Source organism: Haemaphysalis longicornis, unplaced genomic scaffold (assembly GCF_048455015.1).
Source record: "Haemaphysalis longicornis isolate Haplotype H1 unplaced genomic scaffold, Haemaphysalis longicornis Haplotype H1 scaffold_10, whole genome shotgun sequence".
Taxonomy (NCBI): Eukaryota; Metazoa; Arthropoda; class Arachnida; order Ixodida; family Ixodidae; genus Haemaphysalis; species Haemaphysalis longicornis.
The window spans coordinates 103,791,194-103,815,726 of record NW_027526204.1 but is presented as its reverse complement, the minus strand read 5'-3'; the positions used below and the strand labels follow the sequence as shown (position 1 = coordinate 103,815,726).

The 24,533-nt window shown below is 44.5% G+C and overlaps 1 protein-coding gene across 2 annotated transcripts; it reads left to right on the top strand.

The window, feature by feature from the left end:
* Positions 1-850: 850 nt before the first annotated feature.
* LOC144157887 (venom serine carboxypeptidase-like) lies at positions 851-24,037 on the top strand. 2 transcript variants are annotated; one of them, XM_077688603.1, is made up of 5 exons: positions 851-973; positions 4,952-5,068; positions 7,221-7,404; positions 16,792-17,113; positions 23,115-24,037. In XM_077688603.1, exons 1-5 carry the CDS (start codon positions 915-917, stop codon positions 23,987-23,989), a joined length of 1,557 nt encoding a protein of 518 aa, XP_077544729.1. In that variant the 5' UTR covers positions 851-914; the 3' UTR covers positions 23,990-24,037. The 2 variants fall into 2 exon arrangements, with proteins under 2 accessions (XP_077544729.1, XP_077544730.1); XM_077688604.1 differs by having other exon boundaries at positions 893-1,104.
* The last annotated feature ends 496 nt before the right edge of the window (positions 24,038-24,533 follow it).

The window sequence follows — 24,533 nt, the reverse complement described above, 5'->3', positions numbered from 1 at the left end:
ATGTTTAAAGCCAATCACCCTTTCTTTGTTAATTCCGACTACAATGGCTTCGCCTGCTTTCTGGCCTCCTATCACCACTTCTCTGGAGGACGTCATAACAGTTGTAGTAACGTAGCGAGCGTTACACATGGAAACGCACACAAAAAACATGCACACATACGTGATGGTAAGCCTCCTCTAAGCCTCTACCCCTGATCTGAAACCGAAAGGTGTGTGTAATTCCAAAATACGCACTGATTCCTAGGATTTTAAGAATGTCAAAAAAGTGCAAGTGATTTAAAGCAATGACATAATTTGCCGTTACTTATTGTAGTTCGCCAAAAGTCCAACAATGCTTGACGCCTACAAACAATATTCGGAGATGTATTCTCCTGGTAAGTTTTTTTTCAAGGACGATGATGCCAACTTCTCATACACTGAGCGGAATGTTTCGGACTGGTGATATTTGCCGCGTATCCACAAAAGTTCCTAACCCGCGAAACGCATACATTTACAGTCATTGTTTTTTTATTGGTGCTGGCGCTAGCGAAGCTGTATGTCATAAGGAATTTTTGTCCAGTGGGCGCCTGCGCCATTTTAATGGTCGTTGAGATATATTAGGCGTTTTTCAAGGGAATACACTTTGTTTACTGTTTGAAAACAACTCGACGCATTGCGTCCTAAATTCGCCTACGTGTCACCTCTGTTTTCGAGGACAAGCAGATATCCTAGCTAAAAAAGGCACAAGTTGCCTTAGTTGACTGTCAGAGATATTCGACAGACGAAGACAGCTTGACACTTCACGCAATGACAGGTTTCTTTGTCAGCCCCATATTCCGAAACACATATTTAAAGAGGACATCCAAATGATTTTTCTGTGAATAACGTATAAAACACATGTGCATGTGAACAACATCATTGACAATGATACTCCGATGCGACGCTTAGGGAGGTTGCTGTGCAAGTCTGCGGGTTACTTCAAGCAAACAACAAGGTAGGAGGTGGTACAGAAACCACGAAGGAACGTTCGAGAACAGGCCTTTTAAGGACAAGAAAAAAGGCGGAGTTCGGAAAGTTCTTACTAATAGAAGCGCTACGGGTATTCGACACGACCTTGAAATTCAGGTAACGGAATTTATGTCCCCCAGTAACAGCAGCATTCCTATTGGACGAGATGAGAAAGGCGCGTGTCTTCGTTCCAACACAGAATGTTAGACCAATACTGCTGAGCACTCATGTGTAAAGCCCGAATAACAACTATTTGCTAAATACGACGCGGAATTAAGAGTGAAAAAATTGCGATATTTTTTTTTTGAGTTGCAACACTAAAATCAGCTTATACAGAGATGTGCAGGTTTAGTTTACAAGGTTGCACCTAATTGGGGAGAGAAAGCTTGTTTTACGGGACCAGCGGTTGCGGCCAGTGCTCTCTCCCGTTTTCATTGCCCGTTCGAAATGATTATCGTCATGGTCATAAGGGGTTTGATCGTTTTCGTCGACGAATGATATCAGCTCGAAAGGTAATTATATACCCTGTTGAGTTTGACAATGAAATGTTGTTATGGAAATATGTCGCTGCACTACCGGACCATCATGGGACCACTGGGAAGCATTCTATTTACTTACTCGGCACAGCTCGGCAGATTATTTTGTAACTGCGGTTAGACGTCTGTCTCTCCTCCACGGTTCTTGGACGTTTGTTCTTCTGCGTGTGGATCACTAGCGGGGCAACGTTCCCAACATGCTGATTCGGCGGGTGATAATTGTTTATTTGAGTTGTTGTTGTTGTTGTGGTTATTAGAGAAGAAAGGGAGTGAGGAAAAACCCGGTAACTGTCTCTCAGAGAGGCCACCTTTTTTTATTTGAGTGGCATGCTGCTCTTCCTGGGCTTGTATTTATAGTTGGAAGCGAGTAAGGATACGGAGCAAGGGTAAGCACAACTGCCGAAAATCGTTGTAGCTCTACGTACATGCTCGAGTCCACCGCTTCTACGAAGCTAAAGGTGGGCTGCGGACGAAGGAAGAAATTACATAAGGAAGACTGACGGAAAATTTTTTTTCTCGTTCGTGTTGCAAGTATCTGCTCAAAAAAGGCTGCGTCCAGAGCACCGTCTGCCTCATTTTAGGTGCGGAGTACCTCAGGACCGCACAATGTCCGTCCGTGTCCGTGCGAATAGCATTTATAATCGTAAAAAACCACACAGGCACCGGAAGGATTCGAGCCTGTGTCTGGTAGACCAGACAGAATTAGTGTCAGTCGTCTTACCCACTGGGCTACGACCGTGACTTAGTACCGAAGAGTCAAACGGCTTATTTCCTCGCCTGTAACGGTGTGTAGTATCTTAGGATCTCCCAATGTCCGTCCGCGTCCATCCGTGCGCACACCACCATCAAGCGAAAATCAAGCGAAGTTCAATTTGAGCCGTGAGTTGCAGTTTCATTTAGGGAATAATCAAGGTGCAACTCACGGCTCAAATCGAATGACGGTCGGGGCGCAACCTGGATGTAATTTTGGGTGACCGTACTCCACACCCTCGGCATCATCCAGGGAGTAGAGATGCTGCCATTTTTTTCTCAAGTAACGCCGCATTAATTCGCTTTCCCTAACCCAACTTAACCTAAACATACGAGTGAAATTCATAGATGGCGACATGTCCATGATCACCGATTGTGCATTCTGAATTTGTTTTTGCTTGTTTGGCTTTTCTGCAGTTTTCTTCCGACTATACTCCCCGGCTTGAGCGGCATTTGATTTTTCATCCACATTTATCAAGGTGTTCGGTCGTCTGCTGTTCGTGCGCTTTATGCGCGCTTGGTCGGCCTGCCGTCGATGGTATTTCGTCTTTTTTGTCGGTCGGTTTTGCTTATTATTTGCCGATTAACCTTGGAGGACGTGCATACCTGCTCTGGGCTTGAAGGTATGCTTTATTGAATTACTTTTTAAATGGAAAAGCCTTACTTGACTAGTTTGGCGAAACCACTCACCCGATCGGCATCCACCGAAAAGCCACCACAACAGCTAGCGATTCATTCCACAGCATCCCACGCGTTTCAGAGTGGTGCGTAGCAAAATAAAAGAAGCACAGAAACATTCAGCGCTCTTCTTTTGATGGCATCAATAAGAAAAAATAGACAAAAAAATCACTTGTCGAGTGTTGTTGCATACACTGAATCAAAAAAGAAAAAAAAAATCAGGAACAAACACTCTACGCAGGGTCAATTCTAATTCGATTCCGACGCGTTCCATAGCACGTGGATCACAAAACGCCACACAAATAAACGCCCGGGCGCAGAAATAGCGCCCCTAGTCTTATTTCGGCTTCAGCCACAGTCGAGGCTATGTCGCAGCAGCATGGATAGTGAATCTGCAACAAGTAGCTGCAGTGCGCTTGATGTTTAGGGTGTAGGCGATAGTCGATATCGACGGAAGGTTCGGCGACAAAACTATACAAAAGAAACGCGTTTGCAAGAGGACCTGCTGAAGGACCCTGTGCCACATACATATCTGCTCCGTACTTTCAGCGAACGCATTATCGTACGCAATGGTATATTCTTGCGCACAGGGAAGCAACATCTCCAGCCGCACGCTATAGGGAATTTCGTTTCACCTGGTTCCCATCGCTTCGTTGCGGGCCCGGGGCAGTGGTTAAAAGAGATGTCCCGAAAATCACTGCGTTTCCTAACGCAGGCATTGGCCAGGGATGGCTGTCATACCCAACTTTTCCATTTGTTGGACTTGTATGCCCCCCCGAGGGCGCTCCGATACAATCATGGCTATAGTTATTCTGAAAATGCTGAAGCCGTTGAAGAAGTTTCCGTTGACAGTGCTCCTTTCGCTGGAAAAGCGTACTGTTTTCGCGCAAGAATCACGGTGCTTTCCCGCACACAAGACTTTGTTGGAGCTGCTTCCCATAAATTCAACTGAATGATTGATATATTGATCAGCTTGTTCATTGATTGTGAGGTTGAACGCACCGACGCTACACAGGAAATGAGGCACGCCGCCCCGGTATAATTTCGGCCACCCGGCGATTTTTAACGCGTGCCGAAATTTCGACACACGGGCTTTTAAGCTTTTCGCCTCCATAAGAAAAGCGGCCTCCGCGGCCGGGAATCGAACCCGCGTCCTTGGTCTCAGCAGCACAATACCTTAGCCACTGATTGATTGATTGTAGGGTTTAACGCGCCGACGCAACGCAGGCGATGAGGCGCGCCGCAATGGAGGGCTCCGGATAAATTTTGACCACCTGGGGATCTTTAGCGTGCGCCGAAATCTCGTACACACGGGAATTTTTGCTTTTCGCCGCCATCAGAAAAGTGGCCGCCGCGGCAGGGAATCGAACCCGCGACCTCGTGATCAGCAGCACAACGCCTTAGTCACTGAGCCACCGCGGCGGGTACAATAATTCCCTTCTGGATTTTCTCCCTTATTTTCCCTTTATTTTCATTTATTTGCGTTTGCTTAATTTTATTCTTGTTTACACCCCGGTTCTACGCCGCTTACAATCGAAGTTTAGCGGTTGAGCATGGAGTCGTTAGGCTGTTCACCTCGACGAGCGAGATGTTAAGCCTCCATAATGGTCGGAGTACTTGGCCCGTGCATGCTCTCAAAGTATTCTATGATGATAAAAAAGTATACGCTGCAGAAGCGGAAGATCAAGTAGCGTAATCCGGAAACCGTGTATATACGTTAACCACTTTTCGGTACAGTGGCACTCTGTGCATCCTGCGCAACTACCACTCCGTCAGTTGGCACAAACAGCAGCTGCTGTCCCCAGCATGCCCAATGCCTCTGGGCGTCGCAAATAAACGTTATTTATTATTCCCGCGGCAACCTTTGTTCTGTGAAATTGATTGACCGGAGTAAAGCTCCGAATGAAATACAGACGGGATTTGATGAAGTGAAGCACGTAGCGTTACCCTGCTGGAGAGCTCTGTAAATGTGTTACTTTGCGTTTCTTTTTATGTTTTAGGGATATGACCATGATGCTCCAAAAACCCACTGAAGCTCTACTGCTTCTTGTTTTGGGCCTGACCATTTCCAAATGCAATGGAGACGGAAGCAAAGAGCACTGCAAATACCTTCAAAAGTAAGCAAGGAAAGTACATATTCAGAATAAAATAAAGCGATTTTATCCTAACAGGCGATATTTACCAATCAAACCGAGTACTTGTTTCATGGCATTTACGTTCTGAAAAAGTTACGTGGGAACTTTGATAGCCACTGCAAAACATTGAAGAAACGATGCTAGAAGCACTTAAACTATTATAACCGTAGTCAAGTATAATGAAGTGTCCAAAATGCTTTAGGTATTTTATCTGAAACACCTAGCCCGCACTTCAACTTTTGCAATCGTGGCGCCATTGCACTTTTGAGGACGCAGAACCACAAGTGGTTATTTTTTAAAGGACGTTCGCATACAGTAAGCTTTACTCAAAAACTGGTATCGTTGGTTGCCACTTTAGTAAAATATGTCATTGCTTACATAAGCTGGTTCACTGCAGTAGGGGTTCGCGAAATTTCAGGTGGGTTCGCCTGATATAAATAACTGTGTCAAAGAAAAAGCGCATTTTTATATGCAAGAAGCGCGCAGCACTTTGGCGGTCACTACTGTGGATTGGCAGCGCTGACGGTGATGGCGTTGTAAACGAGCGAGCGATGACAAAAAGGAAATGGCGGAGGAAAGTGTGACGAAAGTGTGAGGGGGAGGGCAGTATGCTGAGCCCGCAAAAGATGCTCATCGGAGCGTCTGGCGAAAGTGTGAGAGGGAGGACGGCACGCTATGCTATGGCATCATCTCCCTCACTGCCTTTCCCTCACATTTTCGGTATGTATGGAGGACGATGAGCGCCTTCCCCCTCACGCTATGGACAGACGCTCCCACTTCTTTTGTGGCTCATCTGACCCACGTGACATTTGTGCGGGCAATTCAAACACGATTTGCAACAGAATTCTCGCCGGCGGCGGCGACGCGCTGAGAGTAACGGCAGTGTAGCGTGCTCTGCCGTGTGTTCGCTTATCACGCATGCACTTCCTGAGACGCCGAAGCTAGGCGCCATGACCGAGAAGATAGCTGTTCGCGCTGTCCACAAACTTCGCATTAAGGAGTATAGTAATCATCAGGGCTTTTTTGTTTACTCTCCGGGCGCTCGTTTTAAAGCTAGTAGTCATCACTGTGAAGCGATGACTCTTCAGTTTTCGACAGCGCCTAAAGAGAGAAAACAGCTCGTACGAGGCTTCGAAAAGAAAATGGATGTTACGTGATCTTATGTGTAACCGTTTAAAGCAGGTAGAGTGATTTTTAAATATTGTAAACATAATTGTCATGAAAGCGCCATACGAATTTTAGGACCACGTAATAGCAGACTGGTGTTTTAACACTGACAAATGGGACATTTAGTACGTGGTAAAATTTATAATTTCTGCATTGTTCCACGTTTGTATTGTGCTTGGGAGTACTTGACGATGAACGGGAACGGCCAGCGAACCCGGGAACGCAGAGCTTCTTTACGGTTGTAATTCCGTAAGTTCACAACGACAGGAAATATTCAACCACAGCTTGGAATGGGGCTAGTTGGTTTACACACACAAGTGCACTTCACTTGTGTCTAATTATTCGTCCTTCTCCCGCCTAGCGCCAGCAATGTACCGAGGAAGTATTCAAGCTGTATGTTTTCCCACGTTTTCTAAGTGACTGGTACTTCATGCGTGTTTATAGAAGGTTGATATGTTGTATAGGTTATCATACTTGGTTTTTCCCCGCTTGTTCCCTTAGTTTTAGTAATATTTCTCTAGAACGAGAAAAAGGGCAACGGTTTCAAGAAAAAAAATCCTTTAACGTGTCGCTATACGGAGTTTGCAAAATGCAAGGCCTCATCGGAAGTGACAGCTTCTTACTGAAGAGATGCACTTCACAGCGTCTAGAGCTCATCTGAAACGCAAGGTATTACAAAACTGTAGATCACAGTTCACGACAGTACACGTACCTTTTGAGTACTAATTACCATTACTTACACTAGTTAATGTTTTCACACAAAACACTTAGCAACATTGGAAGCTGCTTGTATGTTATACCGGTCTTCGCTGAAAGAAACAAACTGCAATTGTTTTATATAACGACCTAACTGAGGAGTTTCCTTGGTTACGAACGCGAATTCTACTAGCGTAGTCTGAGGAGATCAATAAGATGAAAGAACGTCGTAAGATTAGGTTTTCAGAATTCAATGATTGACTCTTTTCAGTGACCCATCTGACGACCTTATTTTAAATGCCACAAGTGACCTGGTAAACAAGGAGAAATTGAAACAGATGAAGACGGACAGCCGAGTTTGTTTGCCACAGCCATGTGATCACCTTGAAGCTTATTCTGGATTCATCCCTGTGGAAGAAAACAAGTTCATGTTTTTCTTGCACATCAAGTCAGAGGCAAGGACTTCTCGAACCGTCTGTCACGGGGAATGCGTTGTATCAGGTTGCAAAAATCACAGCCGGGTTAAATGTCTCCTTCGATGTTACCTGCAGCGAGGAAAAAGTTATATTAGGTTTCTAGTTTTCGCGGGCCCTATTACCCTGTTTCGGCGCGGTTTTTAAGCAGGAAGAAATCACTTCATAGGCGTGTCCGCGATATTATCCTTTATTATTGAAGTACCCTTAAGGGCCCCGGAAAAGTAAGAAACATAAAAGAAAAAGTAAGAAACATACGGTAACACTGTAAAAGTGGTACAAGATATTTTCAGCGAATGTAAATATTCAGGGAAAATGCAACTTGCAAAATGCAACAAAAAAACTACGTAAACGAAACGAAGTTTTTTTCAATGGTGGGGAAGGTGTAAAAATATTTTCTTGCTGAGATATGTCACTAAGTTCAGTGTAACTCAGCTTTATCCTGTCGAGTTCAATGTTACTGAAAGTACGACGTTCCGCCTTACTCGTTTGGGGGCTACTTGGGTGGGGCGCGTTGCTTCGGCGCAACCGTTGGCTTGTTACATTCCGCCCTTAGCATCACGCTACCGCTCCTCCTCGCCTCTAAACGGGTCCCCGGCGGCCACTTTTTGGCCACCCACTAAATGATTCAAACGCCTCTTCCATTGTTGTTGCTGCGTTTCTTCACCTAAAGCCCGTTCTACATGGTGCGAATTTCCCCGCCAATTCTCAGCTTCTTGCCGCTCGTGCGGCAAAACAATCAATGTTTCTAATTTAGTGCCGAGAAAAATTGCCAAATGCCAAGCGGCGCTAACGGGAGATTGGTTGCTGAAAATTCAGCTTTCAAGGGGTCGTGTTCTTAATTCCGGGCCCGTTTGCTGCTAGAACCCGCCTTTTTCGGCCCATCAGTACGCCCTGGTCATTCAGGGCTGTTCTGCAAAGAGCGGCTTCCCATCCGGGGGAGGAGGAGTTGGGTATTAGAGTTTGGGTAGGAGGCTTGGGGAAATCCCATTCCTGTGTGCTGATATAGGTTTGGGTGTCCGCCGCAGGATGGGCATCAGTCTGAGTACCTGGTAAGAAGAGGGTGTGCCGGCGAGAGAGGCTATAGGGAACGTAATAGTTTAGAGCTGGCGCCGTGCAACGGCTTCTTCACAGGCGAGTTGTGAGTGTGGCGGAGGGAGTGTCCTACGGAACAGTATATAGTGTTGCAGTATATGTGTGTATATGTGAGTGGGATGCTTTCTGTCTTGTCTGGGTTAGGTTGGTCCTCCGATGGTGCCCGGAGGGTGGGGACTCTTGCTGTCGCATGAACGCACCCATTGCCAGGGCAAGACGCATGCCCATGTGTCCAGATGAGATCGACTGGCGGAATCTGTTCATTTCGGTACAGGACGAGGAGGGCGGTCGGGGAAACACGTCTTTGCACATAATTTCGGACTGCTTGGTGAGAGTCAGATCAGTTCGACAGTTCGAAACATTTGGAAATTTGCCACCGCAACGAGTATAGATGGTTGTGTCACACGATCGACGCCGCAGAATTCGCACAAAAATTCGCACTAACTACGTGGCTAAGCGAGCTTGCCTCTTTTGGTACATGTCAAACACACGCACATCCATATATGGGGAATCGCCCGCCAGGTGGGACTTTGCCGACAGGTCCCAGATGCGGCGTGGTTATAGGGAGATCAGAGGACGCTGCATTTTTTAAAATTGAGTGAAGCAACGCGTGAGTGATGCAGATAAATTAAAAGAAAGTGAAGACGCAATGACATGGTAACACTCGTACATAATTGGGGCAATGAGCTTTAGTCGTTGCAGTTCATTTAGACTTTCTTTTCGTTAGCGTTCGAGGTCCCGTTCCGTTGTGCTCTTACCAATTTACTAGAACAGCTCACGTTGCATTGCCAATGTGAGAATAAGTCCTCGCGCACCCAAAAGCGGCAAGATCTTGGGCATAGCGTGAGTGAATCCGCCTCTCGCAGTTTTCTAGTGTTTGTAATTACTTTACGGAACGTGTGGGAGACTTGTTTCATTCCGTGATGAAGTATCTGGAGATATATTCTACAAATCCTGATACATTATTCTTGACTACTCTTCAACTTCAGTGTACCGTGACAAAGATGTGTTTGTAAAATCCCGAAGTTGTATAACCTGAAACTTACTGAAACTGTAAAACCTAATAAGGCGAACGTTTCCCTTATCGAACTTCGAAATTAGAGCAGACTAGTCTTCATTCACAGCAGTTTCCAGGGCATTTTACGTTTCAAATATAAGGGAAAATATTCACACAAGCACGGGCATAAATTTGAAGATGGGTTGGGTAGTTCTACAGCCATTATACTTAGAAAAGCAAAAGCTGAACTATCAAGCCCTGCTATGGAGTGCAGTGTTTCTCAGGGCAGCGTGAAACAACCTCAGGGCTCTTATCAAATAATTGCCTTCGTTGCCATCAGTTTAGAGATTTAGATGTACATGAAGATTCCCACAGTGGTCTCCCAGCTGTCATATCCCCGGTGAAGTCACCGCATGTATTATTCAAAACCATAAAGAAAGTGAAATTTTACAAAGCAGACGTGTGGAGGCTATTATCCTATCCTTATCGCAGGCGTGCTTTCTCGAACAGCGTGCTGTTCTTGCTTATGCGTTTAAATGTCAATACTGCCACGTGAAGGTGATGATGTTGGCGAGTTGCACACACTACCATGCCCCCCATTCTAAGATGAATACAATGTGCACAGTTTATGATACCAGTTCTCATGCGAAGATGGCAACTACTCACTAAACTCCATCTCATTCACTTTAATTTAACCATGGTTCGCGTCATTTGTCCTGCCGCGCCACGTAAAAATATTGTTGCGTCTTGTCAAACAGGGACACAGGGAAGTTGCCTTCGCGACAACGCAGGGGCAAAGTATTTATTAGGCGAGGTGCCTAATTTGTCAAGGGAAACATACCGAGAGTACCGGTTCGTGGCTAGAAATATGGCGACCAAGAACCGAGCACACGAGCCGCTAGCTAACGCGCTCCTTTGTCATCCTCTGCTGTGGCGCCCCACACGGCACGTACCCACGCGGGGGTTAGCATGTCCGTCCTACTTGATAATGCCCTCATCCCACAGATTGGCACGAGACAATATCAAACCACCAGCCCCAATTGCGGCGGTAAACGGACATTACAACATTTTACGTGGGAACGTACAGATGCATGGTAAGGCAGTACAACCGCACAGCAGAAACAAAAAAGGATGGGAGCAGCTCTTACCAGCTCTGTGTTGGAGGTTCAAAGGAGGCTGATTAACTTGGCTCGGGAGATGACAAGATCCAACGGGGTCTTAAAATGAGGATCCCAACCTTACCTCTGCAGTGAATATCTATTCATCCTTTTTCTGAAAAAAAATTATCAACGTTGATGGCTACAGTAATGGCCACGATAATGCCGCAATTTTTCCGTGTTTCCAAGGGGAGACAGATGGCTAGCTGTCTAACACTGATTAAAATAGTCCAGAACAGTGGCCGTGCTTCATGGGGTCTAAATTGTGGAGAATGTTGTTGATGTTGTCTTTCCATGGCCAGTTGTTTTGGGTGTGGCGTTTGTGAAGCAATGTCGAATTCAGCTAAAGTAATGGGAACATTATGGACTTGGTTGTAATTTCATTGTATGGGGGAATCACCCAAATGCCGCAGGGACGCACTATCCCGAGCTACTTGGTGTCCCGCACGGGGAAAACGAGGAAACGTGAGGTTAGTACACCGACCGGGGAAACTCTCCTGGCTTAGTAACGGCTAGTAGGCCCGGACCGATCTCCTCTGCCAGATGCAAGGCAATGCCAACAGACTCTTGTTCCTATGAGCGAAAGAGTAGGCAAAGAGGAGGACATAAGAATAGGCCCTTAGCTGCTGAAGGGACCTTGCGAACGGGCCGTTGAGGCATCGTGCGCATACAAACTTCCGGTGTCCGGAGACCGTGAAAAGCAGGTGTTGCGAGTACCCGTGTATAGTGGAAAGCTTCAGTGGTGATTCGTGAGTACCTGGTGCGGGGCCGTCGATCGAGGACGTTAGTACGCATCAGCCGCGGAGCTAGGGGTCGGGGGGGGGGCGGCCGTCGCCACCAAATAGGGTACTTCCTGTCTCCGACGGTTCCTGTCTCCGACAGTTATCGGACCCTATGGGTGAGCGGTTACGAGTGGCATGCAGGGACCGCATATTTGGCAATTGGCACTGTCTGATGCCCTCGCTGAGCAATCAGTCTTGGAAAAGAGTCAGACAATTAGATTGGAGCAAAATTGCTCCCCCGATTCCATTCCTTTTCCCATAATCCATCCCGATGCCCAAGTTCCCGTTCCCAGCAACTTAGGGGGGACAAGGGGGGTCCCTCCTAGGGGGGACAAGGGGGGTCCCCCCGGGCCCGTCCCCCTGGCGGTGGGTCGCAAGATAGCTTTTCCCGTTAATTTCTCTCCACCTTCGGGTGGACAAAATTCTCTTTGCCGGTTGGCCTGTTTCTGTACTGTTGCAATTGGGTATAACCGGTTATACTTCGGTGGTGCCGGGGAGCTATGAAAGCTCCATTTACTCGATGTATATGGGATGGACCCGCTGAAGGTATTTTAACAGCGTTTTCCTCCCAAGATGCAAGCGTTGTGCGAACTATGGCCACTCTGACAAACACTGCAACATCAACAGGAGACCGCGAGGCGCCAAAGGTGGTGGGAACCACTACTACCAGAACTGCATTAGTATAGAACATCGTTCTTGCACCTGTGCGGACGAGAGCCAAAGAACGGTTGAAAATGTCGGCATAAGACACTGAGTGATGGCGAACACATGCCCGACGCACATTTACAGGCAGCGATAAGAACAAGAGGCGATACCTTTCAGAATTACCTGAACCGCGTGGTGGAGCCGCTACACCCAAAACTGCTTCAACAACGCAAGCGGAAAGTAGTGAAACACTTTGCAAATTTCAGTGCTACGTGAATTGAAGTGGACGGTCTAAAATTGTGTGTTGCTACGGAGAAGCTCATGCAATTACACTCCCATCACTACAACACTCACGGCACACGCATACATAATACTATGGCGAAACATTACTCGGACAAGTGAAAATACTCGCAGTCACGGTCTTCACTGCACACCATCCAAGTTAATTTGGCAAGGTGTGCCAAAGGGAACGAGGCGTTCGGTTCTTACTTTAACGAAAATCATATTTACATGTAAGCAATACAGGAACCTAATCATGTAAAAAGAAAGGTTATGGGTTTTCCTATCCGACATCAAGTCATAGCACAGAAAAATATCCCTAAAGTCGCTCTAGGAACTCATTCCTCAGATGAAAAATATTCCTGCAAATAATCGAACAAAAATGATTGCAGCTAAGCTAAACTGGGAAGAAAAAGAATTCATTATAAATAATTTCAATGCGCCTCCCAGAGACGACTTCTAAAACACGTTAAACTGATTAGAAAAATGTTTTTTTCAAGATTTTTTTACAGACCACGTAATATTGCACGGTGACGTTAAGGCCATACACATAGAATAAGGAGGGGATATTACCGATTCAAGGGGGGCGATTAACTTGATGTTGCCCTTAGGCATGACCTTTCTGTTATGAATAACTTTAACTCACCTCCGACATTCGAAAACAGTATAGGTAGGAGTTGGATCGACGTAACTATTTTAGAACAAGCTTTGTTACCAGAAATTATTCACTGGAAAGTACTGAAAGAATACAATAGCAGTGGCCATAAATTTATTAGATTACTCTTACGCTATATCGTTAACAATCCCAAGTACCGTCTCACCCTGATTGATTGTAGGGTTTAACGCGCCGACGCAACGCAAGCGATGAGGCGCGCCGTAGTGGAGGGCTCCGGATTAATTCTGACCACTTGGGCGTCTTTAACGTGCGCCAAAATCTCGCACACACGGGCGTTTTTACTTTTCGCCTCCATCAGAAAAGCGGCCACCACGGCCGGGAATCGAACCCAGGTCCTCGTGCTCAGAAGCACAACGCCTTAGCCACTGAGCCATCGCGGCGTAAAAGGAGGACAACGTGCCTTAGAAGAATTAAAAAAGAACAGCTGATGTGAAACCGCGAGAAACGGCATTAAAACGGCAGGAGCAATCGAAAATGCTGTAAACAGCTTGTATGATGAAATAGAAAAATGAGAAATAAACATAGAAAAAAAGTTAGACCATCGCACGAGCAACCGAAACCGTGGTGCGCAATGCAACTAGAAATCGAGAGAAAGCCAGTAAGAGCACAACGAAAGAGGTATCAAAAATTGCAAGGAGATATTAGGGAACAGTTTAGGGGAGAGTATTGTAATGAACACACAGCTTACAATAACTTAACCAAAGCAAAAAGAAAAAGTTGGGAAAAAATTTGTTCACAAGTTCATAAAAATTTCTTCACACTAGCGTATATGTTAGCCAGAGAAACAGTAAAGAACCAATCATCATTTCAAGTTTAGAAAAAAAAAGTGGAGAGAAAACCAAATCAACCGAAAAAATAGTTCAACATATTTTAATAGAGGTATACGAGGTAGACAAGTTTTTGACGACGAAGAAATTTTGCCTCGTAAAAAAGATAACAATAAAACTGTTATACCAGAAAATGAAATTAACACAGAATTGCGCAGCAATGTACCCCTGTACCAGACGAGATGGTCTACGAGCAACGTTTGTACAATGTATATATAATAATACAAAATTGTTTCTTCATGTTAACCATGCATGTATAAAAACAGGATACCATCACGGTGGAAGGAATGAACATAATCCCAATACCAAAATCAGAAGATAATCAAGGCGGCAACAAATAGAGACCCATAGCAGTCAACTCTATATTACGAAAAATACGGGAAAAATAGTTAAGGACATAATATATTACTTCTTAACAAAGAAAATGCTCCATATAAAAACAACAATTTGGATTCACTAACAACACGTTGGTAACCATCGAATTCACCGAGTTAAAAAAGAAAATTGACCAAACAAGATTAGATAAAGTGGCATGTATAGTCATCTCTTAAGTTGTAAAGAACGCATTTAGCTGCATCAAATCATCCGTCATTGTAAACCTCCTAAAGAAAATCATACTGTCCAAGAAGCCTGATCATTTCGGCTCATAATTTATTTTTAATATAAATAAGTTACCTATAGCACGGAGAAATCAAGAATTCAATTAGATCTTAAGTCAGCGTATTTCCTAGCGATGTATATATCGAGGCTTTTGCCGACTTGTAATATATCTTGTAATAAGAGGCAGCAACTGAAGAGATAATATTGAGCAAAATGCAAACAAAGCTCTCAAAATAGTAGAAAAGTGGTGAATAGACAAAGAACTGACATTTAACACAAAAAGCAATAGGAAAATTTCCACCCTACAACTGGGAGGACACCAGCCCCCAGTTGTAGGCTCTAAAAAACCTACAAAAATATATATAAGAGCTATAGGAAGGTTTACAGTTTATGCCGCGCCAATTTAGTATCAGCAACAGGTCGTAGTGAGAAAAATACTAAGAATTATAGGAAGAACAAGTGTCATTAAAATTACCAAAGCATTTAAAACAGTAGCCTATCCGTTCTTAAACATCATAGCTAGTTGCCCACCAATTTATTTAACAACCGAAAAAGAAATCGAAACAAAACGTCCTCTTTGACGAAAAAATGTTTTTGGTGGAAAAAAATGTGCTTTTACAGGAGTCCAAATAAGCAATAAAGTAGATATATTGCAGCTGCATCCAGCAGATAAGAAATCTTTCACGTGTCTTACTCAACCAATTTTGCCGAGAGACTTCACAGTTTATACCGGCGGATCGCAAGATAAAACTGACATGCGAGCAGCTTCCATAATCTTGAGATAAAGCCGGTAAAATAATAGAAACCAAACAATAAAAACTACAAAACTACAAAAAAAACGACAAATAACAACAAAGGTAAATATAGCCTACCAGCAGACAGCTTCGACCAGTATTTAAAGGACATCCCCATAACGAAAGAGCAGAGAAAATAACTTTTTACCGTATAAAAAATAACCTCAGAAGAAGGTAGCCTGAGCTAATACAAAATACAGAAATATTAAAAATTCTAACAGAAATGAGCATTCCATTTAACGGTAATATTGAACACTACCAACTCCTCAAATATTTTGGTCAAAATTTCACACACACGCAGACACGAAATACGGGGCAAATAACGGTGTGATAACTTTTAAGTCTTGTGTATTTATCTGGTGTTCTTGATTAAGTCATTTTCTGTGCAACTATTTTGTGTCGTTACCTTTTTACATCTGTTTTCGATTTTAAATTAAAACATACAATTTCAATGTATTTTTCTTTACCCGTTATGCCTTGTTGCTACGGGAAGGGTCTCTATGCCCGTTAATTGAAGAAGTATGGCGAATGGTTAGACCGCGAGGTCTACGTACTGAGTTAACGAAATGATTTTCGTTTCAGTGTGTGGGTGGTTATGGATGAGAGGGGGCTCCGCATTGTTTGGGTTTGACCCAGAAAGGAGCAAATGATGTTCTTCGTGGACCAGTACTGAGTGTACCCCGTAGGCATTTGCAAAATTCTAATCAATTGTGGTTGGGAACAGTAGGGGAACACTCGATGACCTCTTGTGTAAGAAGAGCTATGCGTTTATTAAGCTTTCGGATGTGTTGAGACCTGTGAAACGAACAATCTCGAAAGTTCACACTAATGCTATACTTCGAACAAACATACAGGGGGTATTTGAGGATCACTTCATTATAAAAGGCACTTAACTACGAACCGGGTAAATGAAAGTTGCGCTGCGACTGCCACCCAACGCTGTCGAATGAAAACGACCACCTCCCCCTCCGCTTCCTCTGCTCTATTTTAAATAAACAAGGCCTTTAATTTTTCCGCAGCCGCGAAACAACTTGCATGGGGCAACATGTCTTCACTGGGAGGAGCTTATCGGCTCCCTTGTGACCTAAACTTCCTAATTAAGAATGCATAGACACTAAAGGGGGAGTTTATATAGTGAATTTAGACAACATAAGCCGTTAAAACAGACAAAAGTGTTCATAAATAAAATCACGATAGTTTACAGCTTTGCATCATGATCCCTCAGTTTATATGCTGTTGTATCTCCTTAAATTTGAACTTTCGTTAAGCATTTTGTTAAATTGGGAACGTAAGCTTGATGTCTCTCTTAGTCTTTCTAATTAGTGCCGCAGGAGATTTCAGCATTGGTAACGTACGTAGTTTTCAACGTGCACAAACATTTGAAGCACTCGATAGAGCACACGGTATTGATTGTTACCCTCACAGTAAACTTGACAAAAGTTTTGATGCAAATCCAAAAAAAAATTTCCAACTCCCTGATGTTAATGCTCTACTTTCGCTTTTTATTTCATCCGCAGGAACACTCTGAACAAAAGCCGCTCCTTTTATGGCTGCAAGGGGGGCCTGGGAAGTCCTCCCTATACGGCGAGTTGCTCGAGAATGGGCCTTTGGGAATCAACGCAAATGGAACGCCGTACTTCCGAAGTCACACCTTGTTGAAACACATGAACCTCCTTTACGTGGACCAGCCCGTCGGAGCAGGCTACAGCTTTGGGCAGCCACTCACCGGAAAACTTGAAGAAACGTCCATCCACCTCATGCGGCTTATAAGACGATTTTTACGAATATTCGACGAGTACAATGACAGAGATTTCTACGTGGCTGGAGAATCGTATGGAGGTACTGTGCTACATTATTTCTTTTTTGTGTTCCGTAAGCATTTTAGGCTGGCTTCCTTTCACGTGAGAAGCCGCATGTTTCTCAGCAAAACAAAGCAGCGAGGTCCACTCCTTCCTTTATTTTGTTTTTACAGCCAGATTTTGGGAACCGAAAATTTGACTTAGTCGAAACCTTTCCTCCCCGAGGATTACTTGGCATACCGAGGATTGAGCTGACGGCTTCCCTACAGCCTCTGTGTGGTGCCAGTATTAGAAGGCGAGATAGATGCCATTGGCTAGCCCTCATAGGTCAGGTGACCCTTAGCTGGAAGGTCTCTCCCCCCCCCCATCATCATCATCATCATCATCACCCCATCAGCCTATCTACGCCCACTGCAGGACAAAGGCATCTCCCATTATTCTCCGATTACCCCGGTCCTTTGTCAACTGTGACCAATTTATCCCCTCAAACGTCTTGATCCCATCTTCCCATCTAACTTTCTGCCGCCCCCTGCCACGCTTGCCTTCTCTAGGGATCCACTCTGTTACCCTTAATGACCAACGGTTGTCTTGCCTTCCCATTACATGCCCTGCCCAAGTCCATTTCTTCTTCTTAATTTCTACTAATATGTCTTTAACACCAGTTTGCTGTCTGACCCACTCCGCTCTCTTCTTGTCCCTTAATGTTACACCTATCATTTTCCCCTCCATTGCAGTCTCAGTCGTTCTCAATTTAAGTTGAATCCTCTTAGTGAGCCTCCAAGTTTCTGGCCTGTAGGTGGGTACCGCTAAGATGCAACTGTCATAGACTTTCTTCTTCAGGGACAATAGTAGGCTGCTATTCATTATCTGAGAATGTCTGCCCTATGCACTCCACCCCATTCTGATCCTTCTAACTATCTCTACCTCATGGTTGGGATCCGGGGTCACAACTTGGCCTAAGTAGATATATTTGCTTACAACTTCTACTACCTCGCCCCCTATTCCAAACTGCTGTGCTGTCCCGAGGTTATTGATCATTACTTTGGTTTTCTGCATATTAATGTTCAGGCCCACGGTTCTACTCTGTTCGTCCAGTGCGGAAAGCATGCTCTGCAATTCGTCCCCCGATTTACTTAGCAAGGGAATGTCATCAGCAAATCTGACGTTACTGAGGTATTCTCCCCCTCATCATTTATGAGTAACGTATGTTAACCATTCTCTATTATATAACCAGCCACATTCTTGGTATTAAAAAAATCTACAGAAAGTCGGAGAATTGGCTACTAATGCGTAGCATTCTTATGCCGTTTGTCTTAGGTGTGAGTTTTTACAGACAAATTTCTCGGTTTGTTCCAAATCCTGCCCGTCCAATTATCTTCCTTTACGCTATTATAACAACTACAAGGGTTACTTGCGCCAAATACGCATTTTTTGTTAATGAAGGGCGTTACATCGTTCGCAGTTGTCTGTATTTTTCCTATTTCTCTTGTTTTTCTTTGTTTTTCAACACCCTGTTCCACCAACTACCTCCATTGACGCTGCTATAATGATGACAGTGTGAACTTCTGCAAAATCTGCTTTATTGTGGAAATGTAATGTGAAAGTTAAACGGTTCAACATTTTCCGTAATTTTTTGTACTTTTCATAGTTTTTAGTTTCTCAGAACTTTGTTCTATGTCCATTTTAAAAAATTATGACGATTACAAGTGAAACTTCTGTGAAATCTGCATTATTGTGGAAATGCGCGCCGTTGCGCGGTTCGCCGTTTTTCGGAATTTTTAATATTTTCTTTTTTTGTAGTTTTTCAAAATTTATTTCAACAAATCATCTCCATTTACACTATTATAACAAATAAAGGTTGGCACTTCCGCAGCAAAATCTGCATTATTCTGCATTATTCCACGAAATCTGCGCCTCTACCGATCAAGGCTTTCATCGCCGTTGGCAAAAACTGTCTCCTTGGGCCTGGAAGCTAAGACATCAAGGCCTAAGCGCACGCGTCAGGCTAACCAGTCATTCAGCATAGAGGTTACAATTAATTTAAGCAAATCACAAAACAAGCATCGAAGCCGCATTATGGATGCTAAGGCACCCCCCCCCCCCCTTCCCCATGTGTTCCTGGTAAACATTGTGTTTGCGGATAATCTATGACGGCTGGGCAGGACTAATGCTACTAAATAGAGCCGTTCGGGCGAAGACGCTGAACGCATACGTCAGGCTAGGCAGAACCCAGGATTTGCTGCATCTTTGGACACACTTCTGCTGCTAAAATGCTGTTACACGCGTTACCTTTAATTCGCATTCTGAACGACGTCAGTCGAGCGCGTCCGCAGAGCAGGGAGGACAAGCTAAGCCTACCAGAGTTGACCGACGAAAACGCATAGGCAAAAAAATGGCGGCACCATGAACCGTCGCATTGTAAACAAATGCCACGTAATGCGAATTGACTTATGATCATGACGGTGGGACGGAACAATGGCAGAAAACAGTGCCAATGCTCTGTACTCTTATCTAGTGATACAAGCGGAGCGCAACCGACAAGCCCGCCGAGACGACGAGAAACATTCCATACCCTCCTTCATCACCATTTGTAGTGGTTTACAATATGTTTGCTGGACATCCACTCCCGCATGGCAGGATGGTGACCAATTTTCCATAATTTGTTTAAATAATATTCTTATTTATTGGTTTCTAAAAATTTTATTGGATCAATGATCTCCATTTACGCTATATGACGATTACAGGTGGAACTTTCGCGATGTGTGCATTTGTGTGGAAACGCAGGGCGTTGCGCGGTCCTGCCGGTGGGGTACTCGGCAAAGAATGCCACGCATTAATACCTCAGCCCTGAAGGCCTCAATCTGCAATCGCACTCCGTATTTTAACAGTGGAGCTGTTGTTACTGGCCGTAAGTTTGGGGTTCGTGCGCGCCGAAAACTCCCCGAGAGGAATGTTATCGCGCAGGCATCATGCATATATCTTAATACCCACTCGACAACGAAAAGACACGTGATAGTGGCCGCGGCAACAGTCGAGAGGAGCTTGCACATGCGTTCAGTATCGTAGGAGGGCCCTTCGAGCGGGAGCTCGCGTTGTCGTGCGCATGAGCTCAGTATCTTAGAAGAGACCTCGTGCGCAGTGTCTTCGCAGTTCTCGTAATGGCCCGGCCTCGGATAGTTGGCGTGGCCGAGGAAGAGGTTGCGATCCAAAAGGCACGGCGGGGTACTGAAACTAACTATGTGTCCGTCAATGCTCAAATAAAACTGCTTCGCCATTCAAGTCTTGCGCATGAGTGCAAGCTTTCATGAATTTTTAGATAAGCCGAGTGTATGCATACACTTAAGTAAGGTGAGGTTCCCTCTCCGTCGCCCACGGGTACTATCTCACGGACTGTCGAGTGACCCTTCTAGCATTAAAAGGACCCTGCAACACTTTTGATAAACGTTTTCACTCTTTCCTTCGCGTCTGGAAACACTGTGAAAGATGGTTATCGCTAGCACGGAGTGGCACTGCGTGATTTGCTCGTCGCACCAGATACGCCTTCCGTTTCTGCTTTGTTTTTGTGGCTTTATTTTAACAGTTGCTGCCGAAAAGCATTCATTGCTACTACTGAAAGAAAACCAGCCAACAGCCGTTACACGGCCTCAGTGACGTAATTCGGGCCGTCGAAGAATGTCAAGACCGGGAAACAGACATAAATCTTTTGAGCGAGTTTCCAAGTTATCTGAAGGGAATAGAGCAGTAATTAAAAAAGTCAAAAAAGTGTTGCAGGGTCCCTTCAAACGTGTGAGCTCACTTGAGCCTATTTTCTACACCACGGTGAAAAACAGAGGTGTTGTTAATGACAGCTGCGATCGTGTTCGCTTTTGTGACAAACCGATCAATCAGTGGTGGCGCTGCATGCGGGGGGAGCAGTACAACTTAGCATACTTCCACAATGCTCACACACTCTTTAGCAAACATTTAAAACACGATATCTGAAGGTAGGTGTGCTTCATAATTTGCGTCATGTATTCTTTGTTCGCAAATGTCCTTTTGCGCGCCAAGATGTGCTAACGCAAATTTTTTCCATAAAGGAATTGTAATTTTGTGTGGTGAAGCGTGAAAATTAGAATTACTGAATAATACCGAAAGGCGCAAACGGAATTTAAGTTACAAATCTTAGCTAGTGCAAATCAACCCCCTGTCATACGGCAGGTCGCGCAGCCCACAGTTTTCACCCTCTGGTGAAGCCCTTTCAGTACCCATTTTCGTGAAGAGATTTATATGCACATTCCAGCCTTGCGGAGCAAATAATTTGGAGGGCACAGTGCTATTCAGATAAATGCGGTGGGTGTAAAAAGAATTCATATACTACAACGCTCCTTTGCAGCATTGGGAATCTAGTTAGGGGTACTGATTGCGATAGCTGTGCCTAGACATGTAAGAAAAGGGACAACAAAATGAAAGTACAAATGGTTCAAGATGACCATACTAGAAATACCTACAGTATCTTTTATAAAACAATACACTACACGATTACGTTTACTTAGACGGCACATTGCGCGTATACCCCATTTTATTAGTAATAGCCCTGTTAAATAACGTTTACAGTTTGCGCGCTGTTGTTTTGCATTGCCTTGCCTTTATTGTGTTCCCCTTTTCATGTACTCTGGAGCAGGACAATTCCAATCAAAATTTGATTCTTGGTTTTTGCCGTAAGCTTTTACCATAGGACTGCTCTGAAGGCTGCACGTTGAAAACGCATAGGTGGTATTCATTGAAAAGTTTAGCTGTCAATTTATTCGCTTGGCAATATTGAAAACGGCCGATGTGCCAAGGACATGGCTCGGCTTGTGCCACTGCGCCCGCACGCTGAAGAAAAAAAAAACAACTCTGGCGTGCGTCGTCTGCTCCGTTTCAACTAGATTCTCAACGGTGGGGTCAACAGAGATGTTATTAATCGCACTCAAATTGGACTCGAGGCATTACTTTGCGTTCGGTGGGGTAGAGTTTGGAACGTCCAACACAACTCATGTGCATAGCACGGACAAGTACCACCATCCCACGGAGCCCGAGTAACGGCGCACACACATGGTTGCCTGCATGCGTGCCTCTCCCGCGAATACAAGCTATAAGAGCGAGATCTTCGGATCTCGCCGCCGAAAACAAGCAGGTGACGTTATTGACCCGTTACGGTATCAGATCCCTGGTCTCGCTTTCTCAGTTCGTTTTTCCCCGTTACGGTGCACCAAAATTAAACTTTCGCTGCCAGTAAACTTCTACGAGGACTGTAAATATGCGAAATATTAGCCTTTTTAATGAGGTGTTACTTGGGCGTCCGTCCCGTGTGAACTATTAAAAACCAAGCCAGACCTACAAAAGCTTTAAATACGGCAATAATCCCACTTGAGAGTGGGAAGTTCATACAGTGCGTTATTAGTTCTAATAAGGTTTCTCAATAAAATTGGATGTTTTGTAGCTACAGGAGCAAACGTTTCCTTTCCCAGTAAAACAGCGTGCTTTAGTAATTATACTGGTGCAAAGGAAGTATGACAAGTTTGCGTGGGGAATTTGTTTGGGGAATTTGTGTGGGGACTATATCAGTTTATGAGAAGTGATGTGGGTGGTTTATGGGGAGTTTATTTTTAAAAATATGCGTTTAGCTTTGCCGGACCCATAGAAAATTTGTGTCGCAATGTACCAACGTTAAATATAATAAATAAAGATCTTAGCATACTCCCACGATGCCTACGCACAATTTAGCAAATATTTACGAACACGATAACTGAAGGGAGGTGGGCTTCATAATTTGCGTCATGTTGCATTCTCGGTTCTGAAATGGCTCGTTGCGCGCCAAGATGTCCTAACACAAGCTGCTAGAAAGCTACTAGAAGCCCACGCTACTAGAAGCCCAAGTTACTAGAAGCCCAAGCTTATGATGCAAAGCGCCGATGCACACGGAATACCTTATATAGCGCACTGCTAAGAAAAAAGGTTGCCAGTATATTTGACGCTGGTCACTTAACCAACGAATTCCCATGTTTTTTTTTCTATTGCAGCGCGGTCAGCAGTTGGAATGGCGCAGAAGATAATAACCCGCACGCCGGAGCAACTTCCTTTGAAGTTCAAGGGAGTCATGCTGGGCGTTGGATTCCTCTTCGATCTGATCGATATCATAAACTCCGGCGACTACCTTTACGCTTCCGGACTGCTAGACGAGAACGCCCGCTACAAGTTCGCCTCGCAGTTTGAAGTGATCCAATCATTTGTTGACAAACATGATTACAAAACTGCTGCCGGCTTGCTCAGCCAAACTGTGCTCAATATGCGTCCAGGGGGTGAAAAAAGCCTATTTCAAAAGCTTACTGGATTTGAACAACATGGAAGCATCGCCAAGCCTGAAAGACCCAGGGAAACCATAGCATATATGAAATATGCAAACAGTACCGAGTTTAAAAAAATAATTCACGTGAAGTCGTCCAGAGTCCTGGACGGCACAAGGTATCAATTAGGAATGATGTTGGCTTTACAAGACTTCTTCGTTGATATAACAACAATGGTTGAGTTTGTGCTGAACAACGTTTTTACGCTTTTCTATACCGCCGAATACGACGCCGTATTCCCGGCCGAAAACCTCGAGCGCCACTTTATGAAGCTGAACTGGAATGCATCTAAAGATTACCAAACAGCTTGCCGCAGGCTCTGGAGCAAAAAAGACGAAGGTGGTAAAAAACTGCGTGGGTACGTAAAGCGAGTTCAGACTCTTTTGCACGCAACCGTGCTTTTCGGCGGCCACTACATCTCGTTGGATTGTTCTGAAGCTGTCAGTGAATTGTATGAAAAATTTTTAAATTTCGTAGCCCGCAATGGCGAAGACAAAGATGGGGAGGCAAGTGAAGAACTCACACCAACGTGCCCAGGATTTCCAAAATAAACATGTGACAAACAATTGTCAACGTTTTGTGTGAAATAAAATGTGCCCCTGCTAGAAACATGACGTTTGTTTATAATGTTTTCATATGAATTATTGATTTGTTGAATGGAGCTTGCTTAGTGTAGCTGACTACGAAAGACAGCCTCTGGTTCATGTAAAGAAAAATTCTGGCATTCTATTGGAACTGCACGTCTGAGGTGTGAAAAGTGCAGTATGTTTGCAAAGTTGGACTAGTCTTGGATGAAGTAAAATGGTGAGTGGTAGAGCTTACCTGTTCTCTTGTTCGGTGCCTGGAAATATAGACGACACTCTGCAATCCCAATGTTGTCGAAGAAGGATGCAAATTACTCGCCTTTAATTCACACTCCAGTAGCAGGAAATAAATGACGAAGCTGGAAGCGATATCATCCTGTAGAAACTGAGACTGCTGCTCTAACCATCAACCACAGCATTGTTCGACGCACTTTCTGTTGAAAATTAGGTTTTCGAACATACCTGGGGCAACGACAGGATGTTAGGGTTGTATGAGTTATTTTAAAAATTT